At 53.7% G+C, this 19,218-nt stretch overlaps 3 protein-coding genes across 3 annotated transcripts in view; all 3 read right to left on the bottom strand.

Moving 5' to 3' along the window:
* Positions 1–1,069: 1,069 nt before the first annotated feature.
* Positions 1,070–4,229, bottom strand: LOC104546131 (gastricsin-like). Its single transcript, XM_010191433.1, has 9 exons — positions 4,174–4,229; positions 3,897–4,047; positions 3,330–3,447; positions 3,062–3,180; positions 2,310–2,506; positions 2,032–2,154; positions 1,809–1,953; positions 1,436–1,534; positions 1,070–1,222 (listed from the first exon to the last, which is right to left on the bottom strand). The coding sequence occupies exons 1-9, from the start codon at positions 4,227–4,229 to the stop codon at positions 1,070–1,072; spliced, it is 1,161 nt and encodes a 386-aa protein (XP_010189735.1).
* Positions 4,230–6,938: 2,709 nt separating this feature from the next.
* On the bottom strand, positions 6,939–9,966 carry PGC (progastricsin (pepsinogen C)). Its single transcript, XM_010191432.1, has 9 exons — positions 9,911–9,966; positions 9,459–9,612; positions 8,965–9,082; positions 8,655–8,773; positions 8,121–8,320; positions 7,867–7,989; positions 7,534–7,678; positions 7,254–7,352; positions 6,939–7,091 (listed from the first exon to the last, which is right to left on the bottom strand). Exons 1-9 carry the CDS (start codon positions 9,964–9,966, stop codon positions 6,939–6,941), a joined length of 1,167 nt encoding a protein of 388 aa, XP_010189734.1.
* Positions 9,967–18,960: 8,994 nt separating this feature from the next.
* The window catches only part of FRS3 (fibroblast growth factor receptor substrate 3), a 6,240-nt gene continuing 5,982 nt past the window's right edge, over positions 18,961–19,218 (bottom strand). The window contains 1 exon segment of the mRNA XM_010191431.1: positions 18,961–19,218. This exon segment is cut by the window's right edge and continues 53 nt beyond it. Within this exon segment, the coding sequence (XP_010189733.1) occupies positions 18,961–19,218 (258 nt within the window).

The raw sequence follows: 19,218 nt of genomic DNA, 5'->3' as shown, positions 1-19,218 counted from the left end.
GCAGGGGATGCGGAGGTTTTAGTGCTAAATGAAGACTCCAGGGACTGGGGGTGGCAGCGGGAGTGAGCAGCAGGGACCCTGCCCAGCAAGCCCTGCTGTGCCCAAAGTCCCCTTGGCACAGTGTGACCCTGCCTCCATGCCGCCCATGGCAGCAGGATGGCGTTTCCCACTCCATGGCTGGGAGCTCCCCGCTCTGCAGGACCTGCCGTGACAGATTTGGCTGGAAACAGCAGATTTAACGGGTGGTCACATGCCCCAGCGGGGTGACTGTCATCTGACCGGGAGATGGGTGTCAGACATGGGCGATGGGCCCTTCAGCGCTGCATCTCCCAGGGCTGGACCTCGAGGACCAGCATCTTGGACTGGGCACCCAGCACTGGCCCGATCTGACACCGCATCCTCTTGGGGGAATCCGGAGACCCCAAGTTTTGGTCACATCCACATCCCAGGCACGCCACCCCCTTCCTTCAAGGCTTCGGCATTGAAGAGATTTATCCCTCCAGAACTAAACCAGGGCGTTTTCCTCAGCCTGGGAGTCCTTGCATGACACTTTTAAATCCCTCATTTATTTGCAAATATGTGTGGGCAATTCCCCCAAACCTAATGAACTGAGAGCTCTTCACACGCAGCTCCTTGTCTCTGCACATCCTGCTCCAAACTGGTTTCTGAAGCCTCCAGCAACCACACCAGCTCAGCCCTGGGGTCCCCGAGCCATGGCTGAGCGCATGGTGCAGCCTGAATTTCTCCTGGTCATCCCAGTTTCCCAGCCAGCCGCAGCAGGGATCCAGGTCCTGATCGAAAAGGTTACCTCAAATTTGTCATTGCTGCAAACTCAAAGCCTCTGTGCACATCTGAAAGCCCAGGCAGCACCTGGAAACCTTGAGCTCAGACTTCGTTTTATTAAGATGAGCTGTGCCAGATCCTGCTCAGCTGCAGCCAGACGAGACATGAAGCAGGCAGATTTGCAACCCTTTATTCAGATTTGGAGACCACTCACGGCCATACACGGGTCCAAGGGATGGTAAGGCGTTGCAGGGACCAATTATCCCACGGGTGATGCTCAGCATCCCTAGGCGGACACGGCAAAGCCAACTCTGTTGTTGGCCATGTCGAAGATGGAGTAGTACTGCCGCAGGAAGACGTTGCCGAGGATCCAGAGTGGCTGGCCGCTGCTGGAGGACACGTACGTGCTCTCGACCCCCACGGTGCAGATGCCGTCGTTCTGTTGGGGGGAAAAGGTGCAAATTTCAGTGCTGAGAGCAGGGTTAGGCCCCTTACAGTCACATACAGGCATGCAACAGCACCCTGAAAACGGAAAATACGGCACTCGGGCTGCTGGAAGCCTCTGTGTTTGAAAAGAAACTTTGACTTTCTCCTGGGAAAAACTGCCCTATGATGGAAAAATGCATGCAGGGAATTATAAAATCACACCTACGTTTAAGACATAGACAGAGGGAGGCAGCAGTAACTGGGATCCGCTGATGGCAAAGTAGAGGGTGGGCATGCTCGGGACACTGCTGCAGTCGACGACGAACTGGGGAAGAAGCAAAGAGGGGCGGAGGGTCAGGACCCTGGGACTGGGCACCGTCCTTCCCCTCGCTACAACCCCAGGGGTCAGGGTCAGCCCAGCTCTGACTGTGGCAGGGCCGTGCTGACCCAGGTTAGCACGTTTGGAAGAAGTAATTTTGTTTTACAGCACTGCAAGGGATGATGCACCACTGCGGTGTTGTTTCAGGTGAGATGTTTTGCTCCAGAGATGCTGGGTTCATGCAGATACAGCCTCATCCCATGGCATCCTCCCCACCTACCCCGTATTCGCTCTCCTCAGCACCCAGCGCCTGCAGGAAGGCCGACATGTATTGTCCCGGCACAGTCAGCATGAACGTCCCGGTGTCCACGATGCCGTGACAGCCTTGGCTGCACCAGCCGGTGGCTGACATCCCGATGGAGAACCTGGAGAGCAGCAAAAAAGACATCAGAAAAGGCTCCCTCTCATTCAAGACCCGCTCAGAGCCGCGGTGAGACACTTACTCCTCAATGCTGATCTTCCAGTACAATTCCTGGACCACCGGAGCCCATAAAACCTCCCCAATGTACAGCTTGGGGTCAACCCCTCCGAGGATGACTTCTCCACCATAACTGTATGTCGGGTTGCTGGAAAGACACAAAATTAAACCCCAAATCGGGCAGGCTGCTCCGCAGAAAGGGGAGAGCATGAAGGTGTGTGAGGATGGAGAGGGAATGAAGGAAAGGATGGATGCAGGGTGGGTCTATGCAAGAGAGGGACCCGCTGTGCGAGGGCTCACCGCGAGTAGTAAAAGCTGAAGATGGGCTCTGCGAGCTGGTGCTGCTCCAGCATGTTCTGCATCAGCGTGTTGTACCCGCCGATGCCAACGCCCGGGTAAGACATACCCAAAATCCCATCGAAGTCCAGGTAGTAAAAGGGTCTGGTGGGCTCAGCCAGGCTCAGCCCGAACTCCTGGTTCCTGACGACGATGTTCTGGATCTGGGAGAGGGAAGATGCTGGGAGATGTTGGCGTTTTGGTCATTCCCCCTTGTCAGCAACATCCCAGCGGGGAGTTTTTGGGGAGAGACAGGGATGGTCAGGAAGGACATGAAGAGAATTCCCCATCAGGGAGATGGAGTTGGGAGCAGCCTGGCTCATAGTCCTTGTCCCATCCCTTATTATTTCATTAAAATACCCACAAAACTGGTTTGCCTCAGTTAAATTAGTTTAAAAAAATCACAATTTCACTGCGTGCAAGTCCCACAGCCATCGGTGTAAAAAGCAAACACTTATGGCCAAAGCTATCCCGCAGCCCAAAGCAGTGATAAAGAGCCCAGAGGGCTCGGACTGAGTTTGTTTGCAGATCCCAGCCTCCAAGCACATTTATGGTGACACACCATAAACTCTACATGGCAGGTTCAGGCACTAATATACAAAAATAAGAAGGCACTTTCAGCTCCTTCCTTTAATTTTTAACCAAATCGGACTGATCACAACTGCAGTCGCTCCTTACCCCGGTTGCAGCCACGCACCAACACACCAGGAGTCACTTACTGTCACCGTGTCGTACCCTAACGCCACCGACACGTCGCCGAACCCATAGGTCAGGGTGTAGGTCGCACCGATGCCCGAGAAGGTGGACGACAGGCTGAGGTTGAACCGGGCATGATTCACTACATGGACAGAAAGTCACAGCCCCCGGGTCACATCCTGCCCTCGGCCCAGCATCCCTGTCCCCACACGGGCAGGAATCCCCAGCAAAGGGCTTCCCAGAGAAGGGGGCACCCAAACCCAGCCCTGGTCCCCCTGGAGGGATGCTCACCGCAGGCTGGAGCCTGGCAGTAGGTGGAGGGCACCCACAGGTTGGCAGAGCCGGTGTCGAAGAGCACCAGGAAATTTTGGGGGGGGTCCCCGATGCTGATCTCCCCGAAGTAGAAGGACTGTGAACAAGAGCGTGGGAGGGTTTCTGCTTCTGCCTGGTTTTTTTTGAATCAGAGTTTTCAATTCTCTGTGAGCTGAGAAACCCAAAGTGCTGGGGGGCTGTGGGAAGGTCTCCTCATCCCTGCAGGCATCATCAGTACAGACAGGGGCAATCACTTGCTTACAGCTCCTAACAAACCCAGCAGCAGCACCAGGAGCAGTAGATCTGCCCTGTAAGCACCAAACTGCTTTTTCCAAAGGAAATCAATTCAGGATGAGACGTGCTGCCTCCTGCCTCCATCTCCCACCATCACCCAACCCTCAGAGCCAGGCTACAAGGACAACAAAACTCCTGGCCATGCCCTCGGCTCATGAGCAGGGGGGGGATCCCGACCACCTCCAGCCAGGGTGTCCCCAAAAAACCAGAGCTGGGTGGCTGAGAGGAGGAAGGAAAAGCTTTAACACTTACATCCAGGTAGTTCGTTAGCGGTTCATAAGCCACGGCATTATTGAGCTGGTATTTCCTACCGGGATCCCCTCTGAGGACCTTCAGGAAATCCTCAGGCACCCCCTTCTCTCTCATCGCCTCCTGCATGGATCTGCCTTTCCTCAGGGGGATCCTGCACGAGATGGAGACAACAGCGAGATGCTGAGCGGTCCCATCCACGTCTGCACCCCCATGTCCCCAAGGCGAGCCCAGCTCCGCAGCCGGACCCCGCACCCTCGCAGCCATCCCCAGGGCTCACCTCATCATCCCCTCCCCGAGCTGGAGGCAGAGCAGGGCCAGCAGCAGCCACCGCATGGCCCTGGGTGCTGGGGGCTCCATGGGTGCTGCAGGCTTCACGTGTGCTGGGGGCTCCACAGCAGCTCCTGCGTTACCCGGACCAGGGCAGGGTGTTTATAGCCAGGGTCCGTGCCCAGCTCCAGGCACCCCTTTCCTCTATCGCTGCACCCACCCAACACCAACGCTTGCGGTGCGTTTATCACCGCAGCCGCCCTGATTTTTGCCTCCTTACCCGGCTGTTCAGGTGCTTACAGGCTGGCCACTACCCCTGATACCGAGACCAAATATGTGACAGCTGATAAAAAGCAAAATTCTGTTGTTATCAAGAAGCTAAAGTATTTTCTTGTGCCTTCAGCACCAGCCTGATCTTTCCTGAAAACAAAGGCAAAACACACCCTTTGTAACAAATACGAATTTATGATGTTGCTTTTCCTCTTTTGACCCCTTCACACAGCTGAGGAACCACATCCTGCCCCCCAAAATGTCTCCAGGCATTTGTCCTTTTGTCAATCCTGTCCTTTTTATCCTGCCCCTTCTGCCCCCCAGCTCTGCCAACACCCCCAAATAAGCTGAGATTGGGGCTAGAAACTGCTGGATGTAGCAGCCCTGAAAGCTATAACAGGCCTTTACCTGCCTGGTTACCACCACTCAGACGTCTCCAAGAGACACTTTGATTTGCTGCAGTTTATTTTCCATGTCAGGGTTACGCCGAGGGTGCTCAGGTCGCACATCTGGTGCATTAGAGGTGAGGCCTCCCATACGCATCGAGCGATGCTGGCTGTACCCAGGCTGGAGAGATGCAGGGAGCTGTACTTAGGCACTATTCACAGGGGATGTTTAGTCCCAGGAGACCCATTCCTCCCCTGGGAAGGTGCCACCAGCCCTGCCAGGTCCCTGAGGACCCATCCTGGCATCTGCTACCCCGAGAACGCTGCTCATCCTTGCACTGGAGGCAGAAGGGCTCAGCAGGAGGGGTCGGGCAGGAGCAGCCCCGTGGTGCTTTGCTACAGGGCACTTATGGACTCCCCAAACCCCCCCAAACACTGGGGACAGCCCCCAGCAGAGCCTTGCTGCTCCTATGGGAGCTGTCAGCATCAAACCAGTGCTTTGAGCCTCAGAAACACCCCCTCCTCCTCCATTGCATCCTGATGGATCTGCCTTTGCTTGGATGGACCCCGCAGGGAGCAAGGAGTAGCAGGGACACAGCCTGGCCTGTCCCTTCCTGCCACCGCCACTGCCAGAGCAGCTCCAGCTCGGGGAAACTTCCCCATTTATAGGGGAGGAGAAACGCCCTTCCCCGCTATCCGTGCCTATCTAATCTCCGTCTCGCTGCGCTCAGCCTGTGTCAATATTTTGACACAAAGCACAGAGGAGTTGGTGTCCTTTCTCTGGTGGAATGACAGAGCTATTAATAAATCTGATAACAAGCTCCCGTGATAAAGAGCTTCTAAGAAACCAGTTTGGATCCCTGGAAAGAGCGGTGTTCCCCGTCCCCTTCACCCGCAGACCGTGATTCCCCATACCCCGGCTGTTGACTGACCTGACTGAATGGCCCTGCTGCAGGATTTAGGGGTCATTTGGATGTCATGGCTAACCTAATCTGGCCTCATATTCCCACTTTGACTTAGTCACAGGACTTGGTTAAACCTTATCCAGCTGCAAGGAAGATTACTGCCCTCCCACACGCACCTATGACGAGGTTTCCCCATGCCCAGCAAAGGGATGGAGCTGGGGACCAGCAGACCCATGGCTTTACCCTTGGCCGGTCGGAGCGATCGGTTCAGCCCTGCGAGCACCAGCAGCAGCAAGAGCCAGGCCAGCGTGTCCCCGTGGTCACCCCAGGGTCACCGCAAACTGCAAGCCAAGCAATGGCCACGGCCGCTGTCTCGCTCTGTATTCGCAGGGGTAGGAGCTGGTAAGCATCTCCCCAAAGCGATGCGGTGCAGCCCGGAGGAGGAGGAAGCTGTGCCACCCCGGTGCTCCTGGTGTATCCAGACACACTTCAGGACCTGATGGCACAGGGCAGAACTGGCTTTTTTGGGGAATCCCTCAGGGAACTCCTGTCCCCTGGGGCTGGGGTTGGTGTTTAAGACCAACCCCAGGGGCTTCTTGGTGTCCCGATCCCCTTCACCGCAGCCAGGTACACGCTGCTTCTCCTCCACAAAGCAAAGCCCTGGCAGAAATCAGGTTCAGGCTTCCCTCTTATGGAGAACAAGGAGGACAGAAGTTTTTCCCTATATTTAAGTTGAACCTCCTATGATCCAGTTTGTGATCATTGCTCCTTGTGTCCTGTCACTGTGTACAACCGAGAAGTCTGGTCCCATCCTCCTGTCACCCACACTTTGGATATTTATAAGCATTAATGAGATTCCTGTCATCAACTTCAGATCTGAACCAACCCAGGGACAGCTTCCCCACTTCTTTCCCTGTGCTGACTCCACAGAAACCTGCCCAGGAGTTAATCTGGGCACTTATCTTGCTGGAGCAAGAGCGGCTGAGACACGCAACCCATCGGTCTGTGCTCAGTCGTCACTCAACAAACTCAGAAGGTCAGAGACGATTTGAGATGTTGGGGTTTATTTGCAACAGGAGACTGGGAACACAGTGACACTGGAATGCCAGAGGGACAGAGAGCCACGCAGGCACATAAAGATCTATAGGGACCCCATAGAGCTCCAGCAGTGCTGGCTAAGGGGTGTTTGGCCAGGAGAGGGGGTGGATTTTGGTCTATGCCGACTGGGCAAAGCCGACGCGGTTGTTGGCCATGTCAAAGACGGTGTAATACTCCTTCAGGAAGACGTCGCCCAAGATCCAGAGCGGTTGTCCGTTCTGGGAATCCAGGTAGGTGGCCTCAATGCCCAGAGTGCAGTAGCCGTTGCTCTGTAAAGGGGAATAACAGGGGAGTCAGAGCCTCCAACAAGCACCAGGACACTCCCCATTGGGCTGCAGGGAGGTGGGATCTGCCCGCACGGGGAGGGAGAGCATCATCCTCTCCTGCCTCTCAAGGACCCAGGAGGATGAAGCTGCTCAGCTCATACGTACGTTAATGACATAGGCAGAGGGGCTGAGTGGGAGCTGGGCTCCGTTGATGATGAAGGTGATGGTGGGCAAGTTCTGGATCTCGTTGCAGTCAACGGCGTACTGCGGGGACAGGGTGAAGAGGAGGTCATGGCTGGAACAGGGGACAGTAACATACACTTCATCCCTCACAGTGCCATATCGCCCCGTCCTTCCCTGACCTGCCTGCAGTACCGTGTTCTGGAGGTGCCACATGAGTTGTGTGGGACCTGGTCGAGCCCCTCAAAACATCCCCTGCACTTACACCATAGCTGGTCATCTGCGCACCCACGGCCTGAACGAAGCTGTCGATGTACTGCTGGGGCACCGTCAGCAGGAACGTCCCCGTGTCCACGATGGCCTGGCAGCCCTGGCTGCACCAGCCGGTCGCTGACTGCCCGATGGCAAACCTGGGAGGAGAAGGACATCACTTGAAGCATCCAACAGCAGCTAAACTGGGTCTGTCAGTTTAGGATGCTCTGAAATGCATCAGAGCCCACGCCTGCTGCAGTCGCTGCAGCTTCAGCTGGAGGAGACGGCTGTGCCACCCTCGTTACGTGAGGATGGATCATGGCCATGGGGTACAAACACAACTCACTCGTCAATTGCCACCTGCCAGTAAAGCTCCTGGGTCACTGGAGCCCACATAATCTCCCCATTGTAGAGCTGAGTGTCAACTCCTCCGAGAACCAGCTCTCCCCCATAGTTGTAGGTGGGTTGGCTGCGAAAACACAGGGTGACAGCAGCAGAGATCGGTAAATCAGCACCAAACACATGGGCTAGCGAGGGACAAATTCATGAGGGACAGGCAGAGGGACATAGGGCATGCAGAGGACCCCAGCAGATCTTTACCGAGCGAAGTAGAAGCTGAAGATGGGCTCGGTGAGCTGGTTCTGCTGCAGCATGCCCTGCAGCGCGGTGGGCGTCCCTCCCACGGCCAGCGAGGGGTAAGCCATGCCCAGGATCCCATCAAAATCGGCGTAGTAGAAAGGCTGGGTTGGCTCGTTCTCGCTGAGCCCAAACTCCTGGTTCGTGACCTTGATGCTCTGGATCTGGAGGTGAAAGGGACACCAGGTCAACCTGCGCCCTTGGGCAAACCCAAGCAGCCATAGATGGGCTCACAAATGCTCCAAAAGCCCAAGGAGCCCAATGCAAGGTCACAGCTGGTGAAAACACCTCCAGGCAGCTGGGAAAAGTAGCAGGAATTGGGTTAAAATGAAGTAAAACCCCAGCTGGGTGGCTGATGGGGGCAATAACCGTTTACTATTGGTACTACCCACCCCAGGCTCTGTTTTGCCCAAGCCCCGGCTATAAGATTTGCCCTTGGGCTGCCCCCCAGGCCCCTTCCATCACACCGGGGACACAGCACCCATAGGACACACTCACCTGCAGGGTGTCATAGCCCAGCACCACCGTGAGCGTGCCGCTGCCGTAGGAGAGGGTGTAGGACTGCCCATTGTTGGTGAAGCTGGAGGACGAGGTGGGGTTGAACTTGGCGTGATTTGCTGCACGAGAGAGAAGAGAGACGGCAAAGCTGGGGATTTCACCACCAGCATCCATCGCAACCGCACCAGATACCCAGCACGAGCATCCTCAGAGCTCTGCATCCCCAGCTGGGACCAGGGAGCAGCCATCCCGGATCATTTTTGGTGTGGAACCACGATCTGTCCCCATGGATGGGACCGCGGTTACTCACTGCACGCCGCCGTCTGGCAGTAGATGGAGGGCACCCACAGGTTGGAGGAGCCAGTGTCAAAGAGCACCAAGAAGTTCTGCGGTGGGGTCCCAATGCTGATCTCCCCAAAGTAGGAGGACTGTGGGTGAGAGATGGGGCATCTCCGTTGGCCAGGGGGTCAGGGATGGACCAGGCTTTCGCCAGCATCCCGGCACTTTGCAGGGTGCCAGGGAATGCCAAACTGATGCTTACAAATAATAAAGTAGGCAGGAACGGACTGAACCCTTACCCTTACTCTTACCCTCTCCCAGAAGATGTAATATTAAATACTTATTTCATTATCCCTTTTTTTTACATACATAAAAGCATCACTTTTTGTTGCTGGGGGGGGAATATGTCTAAAGAGTAAAATAGAAGCTTAAAGAGTGGGGAAAAAGCAATCTCAGTCAAGAGGCTCGGGGAGGAGGAGGGAAAGGGTGCATGGATGGGCAGTGAGGGGAACTGGGGGTACTCACATCCAGGTGGTTGGTCATCGGCTCATACACAACGTAGTCGTCACTGAAGCGGTATTTCTTGGCTGGATCATGCTTGATTTTCTTCAGGTAGTCTTCCAGCACTCCGGCCTCCTTCATTTTCTCCCGTATGGACTTGGCTTTCTTCAGTTTGATTCTGCACAGAGTGGGGAAAAAACCAAAAGCGAAAGACAGCAGGAAATGAGGAGACGATTTGGGCATTTTCCAGTGATCCCTTCTTGGGCTCCTTTGAACCCTGCCATGATGGGAGCCCCCTGCTCGGGTGCCTTGGAGGTCCCCAGGAGCTGCCCTGCAGTGAAGGATGCAGCTGGGACCAGGACCACGATGCTCTATGGAGATGCAGGAGTTGTACCCGGTTGGGCTCCATCAACATCCTCAGGGATGCGGCGCAACCCATGCAGGTCCCAATGGCATCTGGGTTCTGCCACACTCACCTCACCAGCCCCTCCGAGAGCTGGAGGCACACCAGAGCCAGGATGAACCACTTCATGGTGCAGGACTTGTCCGCCGCTCCACACCCACCCTCTTGGAGACCGCAGCAGCCGGACTGAGCTGCCCAAACTCCCCGCTTTTATATTGGGAAGCGGTGACCCCCACCCCTTATCTGCTGACCTCCGTTTTCCATTACCACCACCACGCGCACCCCCGGCTTCAAGGGTTTCTTTGTGTTTTGGGCCACGAGGAATTTTTTTTTTTTTGAGGAGTCTGTGTCCTTAGCGAGGCGCTGGGGTGAGAATGGAGCGACACACGCCGTCGATAGCGAGATCAAAGTGTTACCATCCGATAAGAGGCCAGCCCTTATCGCCGCAAAGAGAGGAGTGACCCGAACGTCAGCGTGGTGGGGCGTTATCTGTGTTCGTCAAAACCTGTTCAAACCTTGCCCCAAAACAAAGGCGCTCGTGGCTTTTGGCGCAGGATGGAAAACGCCTCGGACTTTTGTCTGCCGTCCTTCCGGACCTTCTGGCGTGGAGCGGCGATGGCTGCTGGCGTTGGGGCTTTTCCAGGACACGGAGCCGACTGCTCTACTCTCCCCGCTCATGGAGCCCACGAGGTTAATGCTGATTTCCCCTTGGTGCTTTCCAGCGTTGTCACAGAATCACGGAATATGAGGAGTTGGAAGGGACCTGGAGAGCTCCCCCAGTGCAACCCCTGCCAGAGCAGGATCACCAGAGCAGTCACACAGGAACACGGCCAGGGCTTTAGGTGTCTCCACACAAGGAGACTCCACAACCTCTCTGGGCAGCCTGGGCCATGCTCCATAACCCTCACACTCACAAACTTTGGCCTCATCTTCAGCTTGAACCTCCTGTGCTCCAGCTTGGGACCATTGCCCCTTGTCCTGGCATTGGCCATCCCAGAGCAGAGCCTGGCTCCTTCCTCCTGACACTGCCCTTCCCAAATGGATCCCCAGGAATGAGGGCACCCCTCAGACTCCTCTGCTCCAAGCTCAAGAGCCCCAGCTCCCTCAGCCGCTCCTCAGCAGGAGATGCTCCACTCCCTGCAGCATCTTTGTGGCCCTGCTGGACTCTTTCAAGCAGCTCCTGTCCTTCTTGACCTGAGCAGCCAGAACTGGACACAGTCCTATGCTTCTGCTCTGCTCCTCTCTGCTTCTCCATCCGCAGTGTCCTTCACCCCTTCATCAGCTCCCAGCCCTTCACTGCCCTCTCCTCCAGGTACAGCTCATTTCCACACATCACACACTTATTTCATACTGTTTTGTATAGAAAAATACCTATTTTTCCCCTTTTTTTTAATTTTTGTGGAGCAACTAATTCTCTTTCCATCCTGCATTGAGGCAGGCGCTGCACCTCTTGACGTGGGGAGGTTTAACCCACCCACGGAGTAAGCCCATGGGGTTTAACCCACCCAAGGGTTCCTTGCACCAGCCCAGAAAGTCAGAAAACCCCTTGTTTGCCTTTTTTTCTGTTAAAAAAGCCAGAACCACAAACACAGACCAGCAAACACCCAAACGTTTTCAGTTAGAATCTAAATATTTTCCAGCAAATGCACCAAAATAGGGGTTTGTTTTTTTTAGCCATAACCTAAATATTTTCCAGCAAACAGACCAAAATATTTTTGGTCCTAACCCAGCGAAAGGACCAAAACGTTTCCAGTTATAAGCTAAATATTTTCTAGGCCTCCTCCGGCCTGGCCTGCATCCCTGCTCCGAGCATCCCAGCTCTTTCCAATGGGGAAGTGGCATTTTCCATCGCCCGGCGTCGCTATCGCCGCGCTCATCCCGTGCCAACGCCTCGCGCAGGGTTTTTCATTCCCCCCGGGAGCAGCGGGGAGTGCGTGTCCTTTGCTGGATATTGAGACTATAATAAAGCAATTATCTTGTTTGCTAGCAGGATTGATAGAAAGATCAACTTATTAAGATTGGATAAAAAGCAAATTCTAGCTGAAAGCAAAGAGCAGTTATCAAAACGTCAATATACCGAGTGTTATCTGCGGGTCCCCACGGGGACTCAGCCTTGCCAAATGACAAAGGAATAAGGTGCCCTCTACAGCACACACAAACACGTCCTGCTTTCGGCACTTCTTGACCCAAAGGGAGAGAGGACGTGTTTGCCAGGCACGGGGCCTAACGGGAATCGAGGATTTATGGTTCCTAACAGCGGGGATCCTGTGTCCTTAAATCCTCTTACACCAACAGCCCTGCAGAGGTGGGCGCCGTCTCCCAAAAGCTGGCAGCTCTCGATGGTGTTTCAGGGTTCAAAAATGGGCTCTAAAGTGGGATCCGGCCTCTGCTTGTGTCCCAAAGACCCCTCCTGGCCACAGAGCCAGCAGGCACAGAAACCTCCCAAAGACATCCCCATCACCACCAATTTCCCACTCTACCTGTAGCAAAATCACAGAGAAGGGACTGGTCCCAGCTCCAGGATCATTCACAACCCCAGGTCCTGCACCTCTGCCTCAGACACAAGTTACTGCTATTTTCCTCAACACATGGTAGCACAGGATTCAATAAATATGAATATGGGATTGATTCCCTGGTCATTAAAGATTTCCCATGTCATTAAAGCTTCCCCTGGTCATCAAAGCCTGTTGCTGCCAGCTAAAACCCTTCCTGAAGGTGCTGAATCCCACCCCAGTTATTGTCCTTCCCCTCCATCACTTACACCCTCTTGCTCTATGTGATTAATTAGGAATTAATTAATAAAACAGCTGCATGCACTGACCCTGGAGCACAACTGCTCTCTGCTTGGGTTCTCCATACGAAGCTGCTGGGAGCTGCAATGGCTCGGTGGTGCCCAAAGCAGCTGTGTTTATGAACTGGGCACAAGCACACGTATCCTCTACTGCACGAGTTCCTTCTAGTGCTTTATTTCCAAAATAGAGATCACAGGACACAGATTTTGTGGCTTCCAGCCACATTAAAATCAATATTCCTCCTTTCCTACGCAGCCATGAGAGCGGCTCCAGAAACAAACCTTTGGGTCTAACATTTAACTTCCCAAACCAGGGTGAGGATCAGCCACTTCGTGAGGATTTTCTCTTGCAGGAACCTTCTGAAGAGACCTCCAGTCCAGGATGGAGCCAGGCTCTTCTCGGTGACAAACAATGATAGGACAAGGGGTAACGGACACAAACTGGAACACAGGAGGTTCCACTTCAATTGGAGAAGAAACTTCTTCTCAGTGAGGGTGACAGAGCCCTGGCCCAGGCTGCCCAGAGAGGTTGTGGAGTCTCCTTCTCTGCAGACATTCAAAACCCGCCTGGACGCCTTCCTGTGTAACCTCATCTGGGTGTTCCTGCTCCGGCAGGGGGATTGGACTGGATGAGCTTTGGAGGTCCCTTCCAATCCCTAACGCTCTGGGATTCTGTGATACACAAGGACACAGACATCACTCCTTAAGGGAAGGGAGACCTGGAAAACAGAGGTTGTGAGAAGCCCAGTTTGAACTGCATGAGTTCAACTGGTGACCGCTGGCCTGGCATTCAGTTTTAAATGAAAACTAAAGTTCATTCCACAACGTGACATCTGCTTCTCTGCACTGCACACAAACGACAGGACCACGGGGTAATCGTCATATTCCATTTATTCGGCATACATTCGTAGTGCACATTAACGTGAGACATGAGCGCTCCTCAGGGCACATAGCACTGCTGTTGGTCTGCACCTGTAAGGTTACACCCGCATGAGATATAAAGAGGGACTCGATGGACACCCATAGAAATCACCTGAAGAAGCAACTACACAGCAAGATCAACCCCTCCGGTCACAGCAACCGAATCCCCGGTGGCCAGAGCCCCGAAGCGCCCTCGTTTCTCTGCCACATCAGAAATGTTCAGTACCAAAGACACCGGCACAAGTAACGACAAGAACCGCATGGGAGAAGAGCTTGAGATAACACAGACGCACCCGGGCCTTTCAACTGTAAAATCCCAGTCCCTGATGGAAGAAAAAACCAAATTAGATCCCTTCTTGACAATCAGCCTTTTCCATACCCCGGCCTCTAATTGCCAACTTCAAAGCTCCCAGGATTTCCACTAATGTGTTGGGTAACAGGAATCCAAACCTGTTCTGCTACCTGCACGGCACTGCCGGCCGAACGAGCCAAGTTTGGGGAGAGACAAAACTTCCCAGAAAGACCCATGGCAGCCCTCCCGAGAGCTGCATTTAGGCAACGCGTTCACTAACGACCGTTCGCTAATGAGACTTCACAGTCAAGATACCACCCAGGAGGGCTGAGCAGCATCACACGGAGGAAGAGAGGAAAAAAAAGGGAGAAAATTGTAATACCAAGTCGTGGTTTGAGTTTTCTCCCAGTGAACAGCATGGCTTAGGTAATAAAAATAACTCCAGTAACAGCTAAAACACACATTAGAGTCTCTGTGTAGAAATACTGATCCTCCAACCCTCACAGTCCAGCTTCTCCCTTGCAGGTTCAACTCACAGATACTCAAATCTCCCTCCCTGGAGGGAAAAGCAGGCACAAAATGGGTCCAAAGAAGCAGCAAAACACAAAACCCTCCCACAATAAAAGAACTGAGCGCCCGGAGAAGCTGTGCTCCTACCAACGGCTTCTGAGGAAAGGGAAGGGCAGAAGATCCAGTGATGTACTCACTGGGGAAGAAGTCTGATTGATCAACTCCAAACTCAAACAGGAGCCGCTTTGAAAGGTTAAGACAGCCAAATTCTCCCTGTGCAGTACACGGCGGCGTCCCGAGGCACCCCCAAACTTCAACCTCACCCGCGGAGGAAGGAGAGCAGCGAGGATGCAACGCGGTGCCCAGCGAGGGGACACAAACCTGCTCCAAGGCAAAGTACCCCCAGGATGGCTTCGCTTTGCTGCCTTTGCTTCAGGACCAAAGGGAGTCCCAGCAAACGCCGCTGACTGAACACAGCTCCTTTTTCTGAGTTACCATCCACAAAGCATCGAGGTGAACCGTCTGCCTTCCAGAAGCGAATTTGGGAGCGTAAGAGATGTCAGAGCTCCAGGGACTCACTCCAGATGAACGGGTGCTCATTCCTTTCCCCTCTGCCACCTGCGTGGCACTACTTGGATGCACAGAGCCCTGGATGAATCCTTCTTAAAGCCAAACTTATGGGTGCAGCCACAGCGGGTGAGGTTTTCTGCTCTATGGGGGTGATCGTCGCTGTAGGGGCTGAAGGGATGGGAGTTATTTGGTATCCCAAGCTTGGTTTCCCACCCAAGTAAGCATGCATGTATATATAAGTATGCATCTGTTGGAAAAGCCCAGCAAATTTCACAGAATCACAGAATGGCTCGGTTGGAAAAGCCCTCTGAGATCATCACGTCCAACCATTCCTGTCTACCCCCTAAACCATATCCCTAAGTACCTCGTCTACCCGCTCTTTAAACACATCCAGGGATGGTGACTCCACCACCTCCCTGGGCAGCCTGGTCCAGCTTCTGACGACCCTCTCAGGAAAGAACTTCCTCCTTATCTCTAACCTGAACCTCCCTTGGCACAGCTTGGTGCAGGTAAGGCTCAAAGTCAAATCTAAGCTCCATCTTTCCAAGGTGCCATAAAGATACAACGTGTTGCATGAGGAGCATTTTCAACTAAAAGCCGACAGTAGCAAGGACAGGGCCCAGAGGAGGGATCCCTCCTGCCCACCACCCAAACCAGAGAACTGAAGGAGTGAGAAAACGCCGACGCAGATGCCCTCATCTCTCAACCCAACACCGGTTTCTCCTCTAAAAACCATTTCCAGCGTGGCCACTAGAGGAAGCTGCGACACTGGCGAGCACCGCTCGTAACACAGGGAAATCCCAAACGGGGACATTTCTGCTCCCAGTGCCCCAGGAACTGCCACCTCTGTGTGCACACACGACTGTTTTACTCCCACACCACCCGAAAAATCGAATATTAAGAAGTTCTCAAAGGGTCCTGGCTACTTAATGCACACATTGCTTTGTGGAGTTTTCCAGGAAAGCAAAATAAGGCAAGAAAATCACCGGGACATGAACCTGATGTGCACCCTGAAAGCCATAAATGACAACTGGGTTCCTGGCGTTTCCCATTTAATTGCTTAAACATTAAACAAACCCACTGCAAGCAGTGAGCTGTGACCGCTGCTGCACTCCCAAAGCTTTCGGGGGAGCCTGCGATGCCGCAGGAGTGAAATCTGCTGAGCCAGCAGTGCTGCTCCCCGACCCACGGCCACCCGGGAGGACACAACAGGACGTAAAGCAGAGGACAGTGCACCCAAAGCAGCAGATTCACCAGCACCAGCAGATTCACCAGCATCAGCTCCGTGTTTTCTCATCTTTAAGGTCAAGGAAATTCTTCTTCTTTGAACAGTGATGCTGTATCTGCAACGTGAACGCACGGCTCTGTCCTTGTCACTGCTGTTTTCGGTGTCCTTGGGAGGCAGGAGAGCATCAGCTTCACCACGGTTTGTCCGGAGGCCATGGAAGTCAGCGACCCAACAGCTCAAAGCAGCTTTCGCAGAGCAAAACTGATTTAGAGGCACCTGATCCCCGGAGCTCACGGCATTTCCAGGTCCTCACGGCATCTCCAGGTCCTCACGGCATCTCCAGGTCCCTCTCTGGGGCACACGCAGCCAGGCTGGTGGCCACAAGGAGCACCCAAAAAGCAGCCCCAGGCCTCAGCTGCTTTCTCCCAAGACCCAAACTGCCCCCCAGCAGCACCCACTCTTGCATTTAACCACCCTGCAGGGCCCTCACCTCTTCCTCCATGTAAATGTACAACTTTCCATTCTTTTTTCCCTTCCTAGGGGGACAAGGGGAGTAAATATTTTGTATTTCTCAGCAGGTTCATACAGAGAATCCCAGAGCACAGCCCTGCGCTGCCACATGGGCACTGCTAATGCTGTCCCAGAGGTGACACAGCTTAGAAACTCTTTATCTAAATAGTTTATTTAAAGCTTAATGCACTTAACTTTTTTCTATATATATATATAAACAATTTCTTCTCTCGCTTCCCTAAATAGAAGTTTAATTTAGGGGGATACATGACTTTTTTTCCTTCAAATAGAGTCATTTGGTATACATATAAAAATATATTACTTGGGTTTCCTTTCGGTTATAGATCACACAGGGGCTGGGGTGGGGAAAAGAACGGAAGACGAGCACAAGGACTTCCCCCCCCAAAAAAAGAAAAACCAATTAATTTAAGCATGTGATTCACTTTGAATTTACAGCGCAAGAGCAAGCCAGGAAATGCACGTTCTGCCGACACAGGCACGGCATTACTCACACTTTATCACCTGTGCTCAACCGCACGGCACATGTCCTTGCTCCCTGCAGGGTCACACTTCAGTGTGACATTACAGGACCGAAATCAAAAAGGCTGAACTTCAAAAGCCCGGAATTCGGGTTTCTGGCCCTCAAAAGCAGACTGCAGCCGGATGCTTGGGCTCTCTCCTCTTTCCCACCAGAGGCTCAGTGACTTCGACATCCAAAAACGTCAGGGACAAGGAGAACACGGCAAAATTTGGCAACGTTTCTGCTGGCAGCAGGAGACCTCGCAGAGCACTGGGTCTCTCAATTCCTATCCCAGGGAGGAAGATGAAGGACAGAGTGACCCAGAGCTGTTTTCTCATGGAAACGGCTTATAATGGCAAAGAGTGACCTGGGGGGGATTAAACTGCAGCGTGTCACCATCCGGATCGGGGTGGTGGCACATCCTGCAATGGGAGAGGAGCAGCGACCCTGCACAGGACCTCAGCCCTCAGCCTGAGAGCTCGGCTGAGACCCAGCCCAGGTGTCAAGAGAAAAAGCCACATCAAAGGCCACAAAATTTACCCAAGAGCTGAAATTCAGCCCTTCCAAGTCCGTAGCTGTAGGAAACAAACTGAGCATTCACTCAAAACACCGATCAAATATTTCTCATGGACCCAGCCAGGCACGTGGGTGTAGGCAACGACTTTGATACGACTCCAAGCTCGGCTGCCTGGCAGCTCCCACGGCTCCCAAACCATTTCCCACCCACCCTGGGACAGTCAGTCCCGCTTAAAAATATACTTGATTCACAGCTGCTCCTCTCCCCAGCTGCAGCTCGAAGCCACCAACCTCTCCTGAGTGCTGTCCCCCAGCCAGGAGCGAGCCACAGCGAGTACGCATCGCGTATCGGCACCAGTTTTTGGCAACTACCACTGGGAAGCAAAAGAACATTTAATAAATAAGTAAGTAAACAAATAAATAAATCGGCAACGCTTCTGAGCAGCCACCAAAAAAGCTCCCTTAGAAAGCAAAATGGGGTACGGCACAAGTGAAGCTTTCTGTACCAAACCTCAAACCTCTCTCGAAGTCGTGGTCTTGCCCTCCTCTTTTCGAGCAGGGTCTCTATAGGAAAGCGGGTTTATGTGATCACAGTGTCTGTGCCCGCGGCTGGCTGTCCTCCTCTACTGATTTCTAGAGCTGCCCGATCTAAATCGAATCTGAGAAAGGGACAGAAGTATCAAAAGCTTCAAGAGAATATGTAACAGTGCAGAGGGGAGACAGGGGCGAGTGGAGGGGGGAAAGACCACAGCGTGAGCTCCCACATCACCAGGGACCTCAGAACCGCAAGGCAAAACCCAACCTTGGAGAAGCCCCAGCCACAGAGCTCGCCTGGAGCCGCAGGGCATGAAATCCACGGGAAACAGGTTTGGTTAGCAGGGGAGCTCCTAAAGCAACTCGCTTTTGGAAACACGCCTCCGCCGTGCTACCACCCTGCTGATGGAGCTGCAGGCAACCAGGAGAGCTAACCTGACTGGAGGGTTTTCTCCACACAGTGCCAGTACTAACGCTGGCACCTTCTCACCGGAAATTCAACCTTCAAACAGCGTCGTCAAACATCCCACATGGCTTTAAAAACGAACTACACAGGACAGAGAGGGGAAGACGGACAGACAGACCAGCCTTAACATCAGCGGTAGGAGCCATCCCATGACACCAGGTAACGGGTTAAACAGGGAAGCAGAAGGCAATGGAAGTCACACCGGGCAACACAGCGAAGGGAGGTACCGAAGCCACGACACAGTGCTGGCGCTTGGCGTTCCCCCTCACAGGGGCAGGTCAGTGCTGTTATGTCGAGTTTTCCGCGAAGTCCCATCATCTCTGGGCAGGGCCCTTTGCAAACTGGACATGGCCGCTGTCTTTTTTAGGTCAATGACCGCGTAGGAGTCCGTCCGGCGGGCTTCGTGGGTGGCAGGGGTTGGGGCACGGGGGACCGGCGCGTTCTGATGGCCCTTGTGCGGCTCAGCCTCCAGCTCCACCTGGATGTAGTTGAGCTGTCGCGGCTGCTCTGGGCAGGGCCGGGG

This window comes from Mesitornis unicolor, unplaced genomic scaffold, assembly GCF_000695765.1.
Source record: "Mesitornis unicolor isolate BGI_N332 unplaced genomic scaffold, ASM69576v1 scaffold18549, whole genome shotgun sequence".
Classification (NCBI taxonomy): Eukaryota; Metazoa; Chordata; class Aves; order Mesitornithiformes; family Mesitornithidae; genus Mesitornis; species Mesitornis unicolor.
Note: the sequence above shows the minus strand (reverse complement) of the source record. Positions and strands in the feature narration are given on the sequence as shown.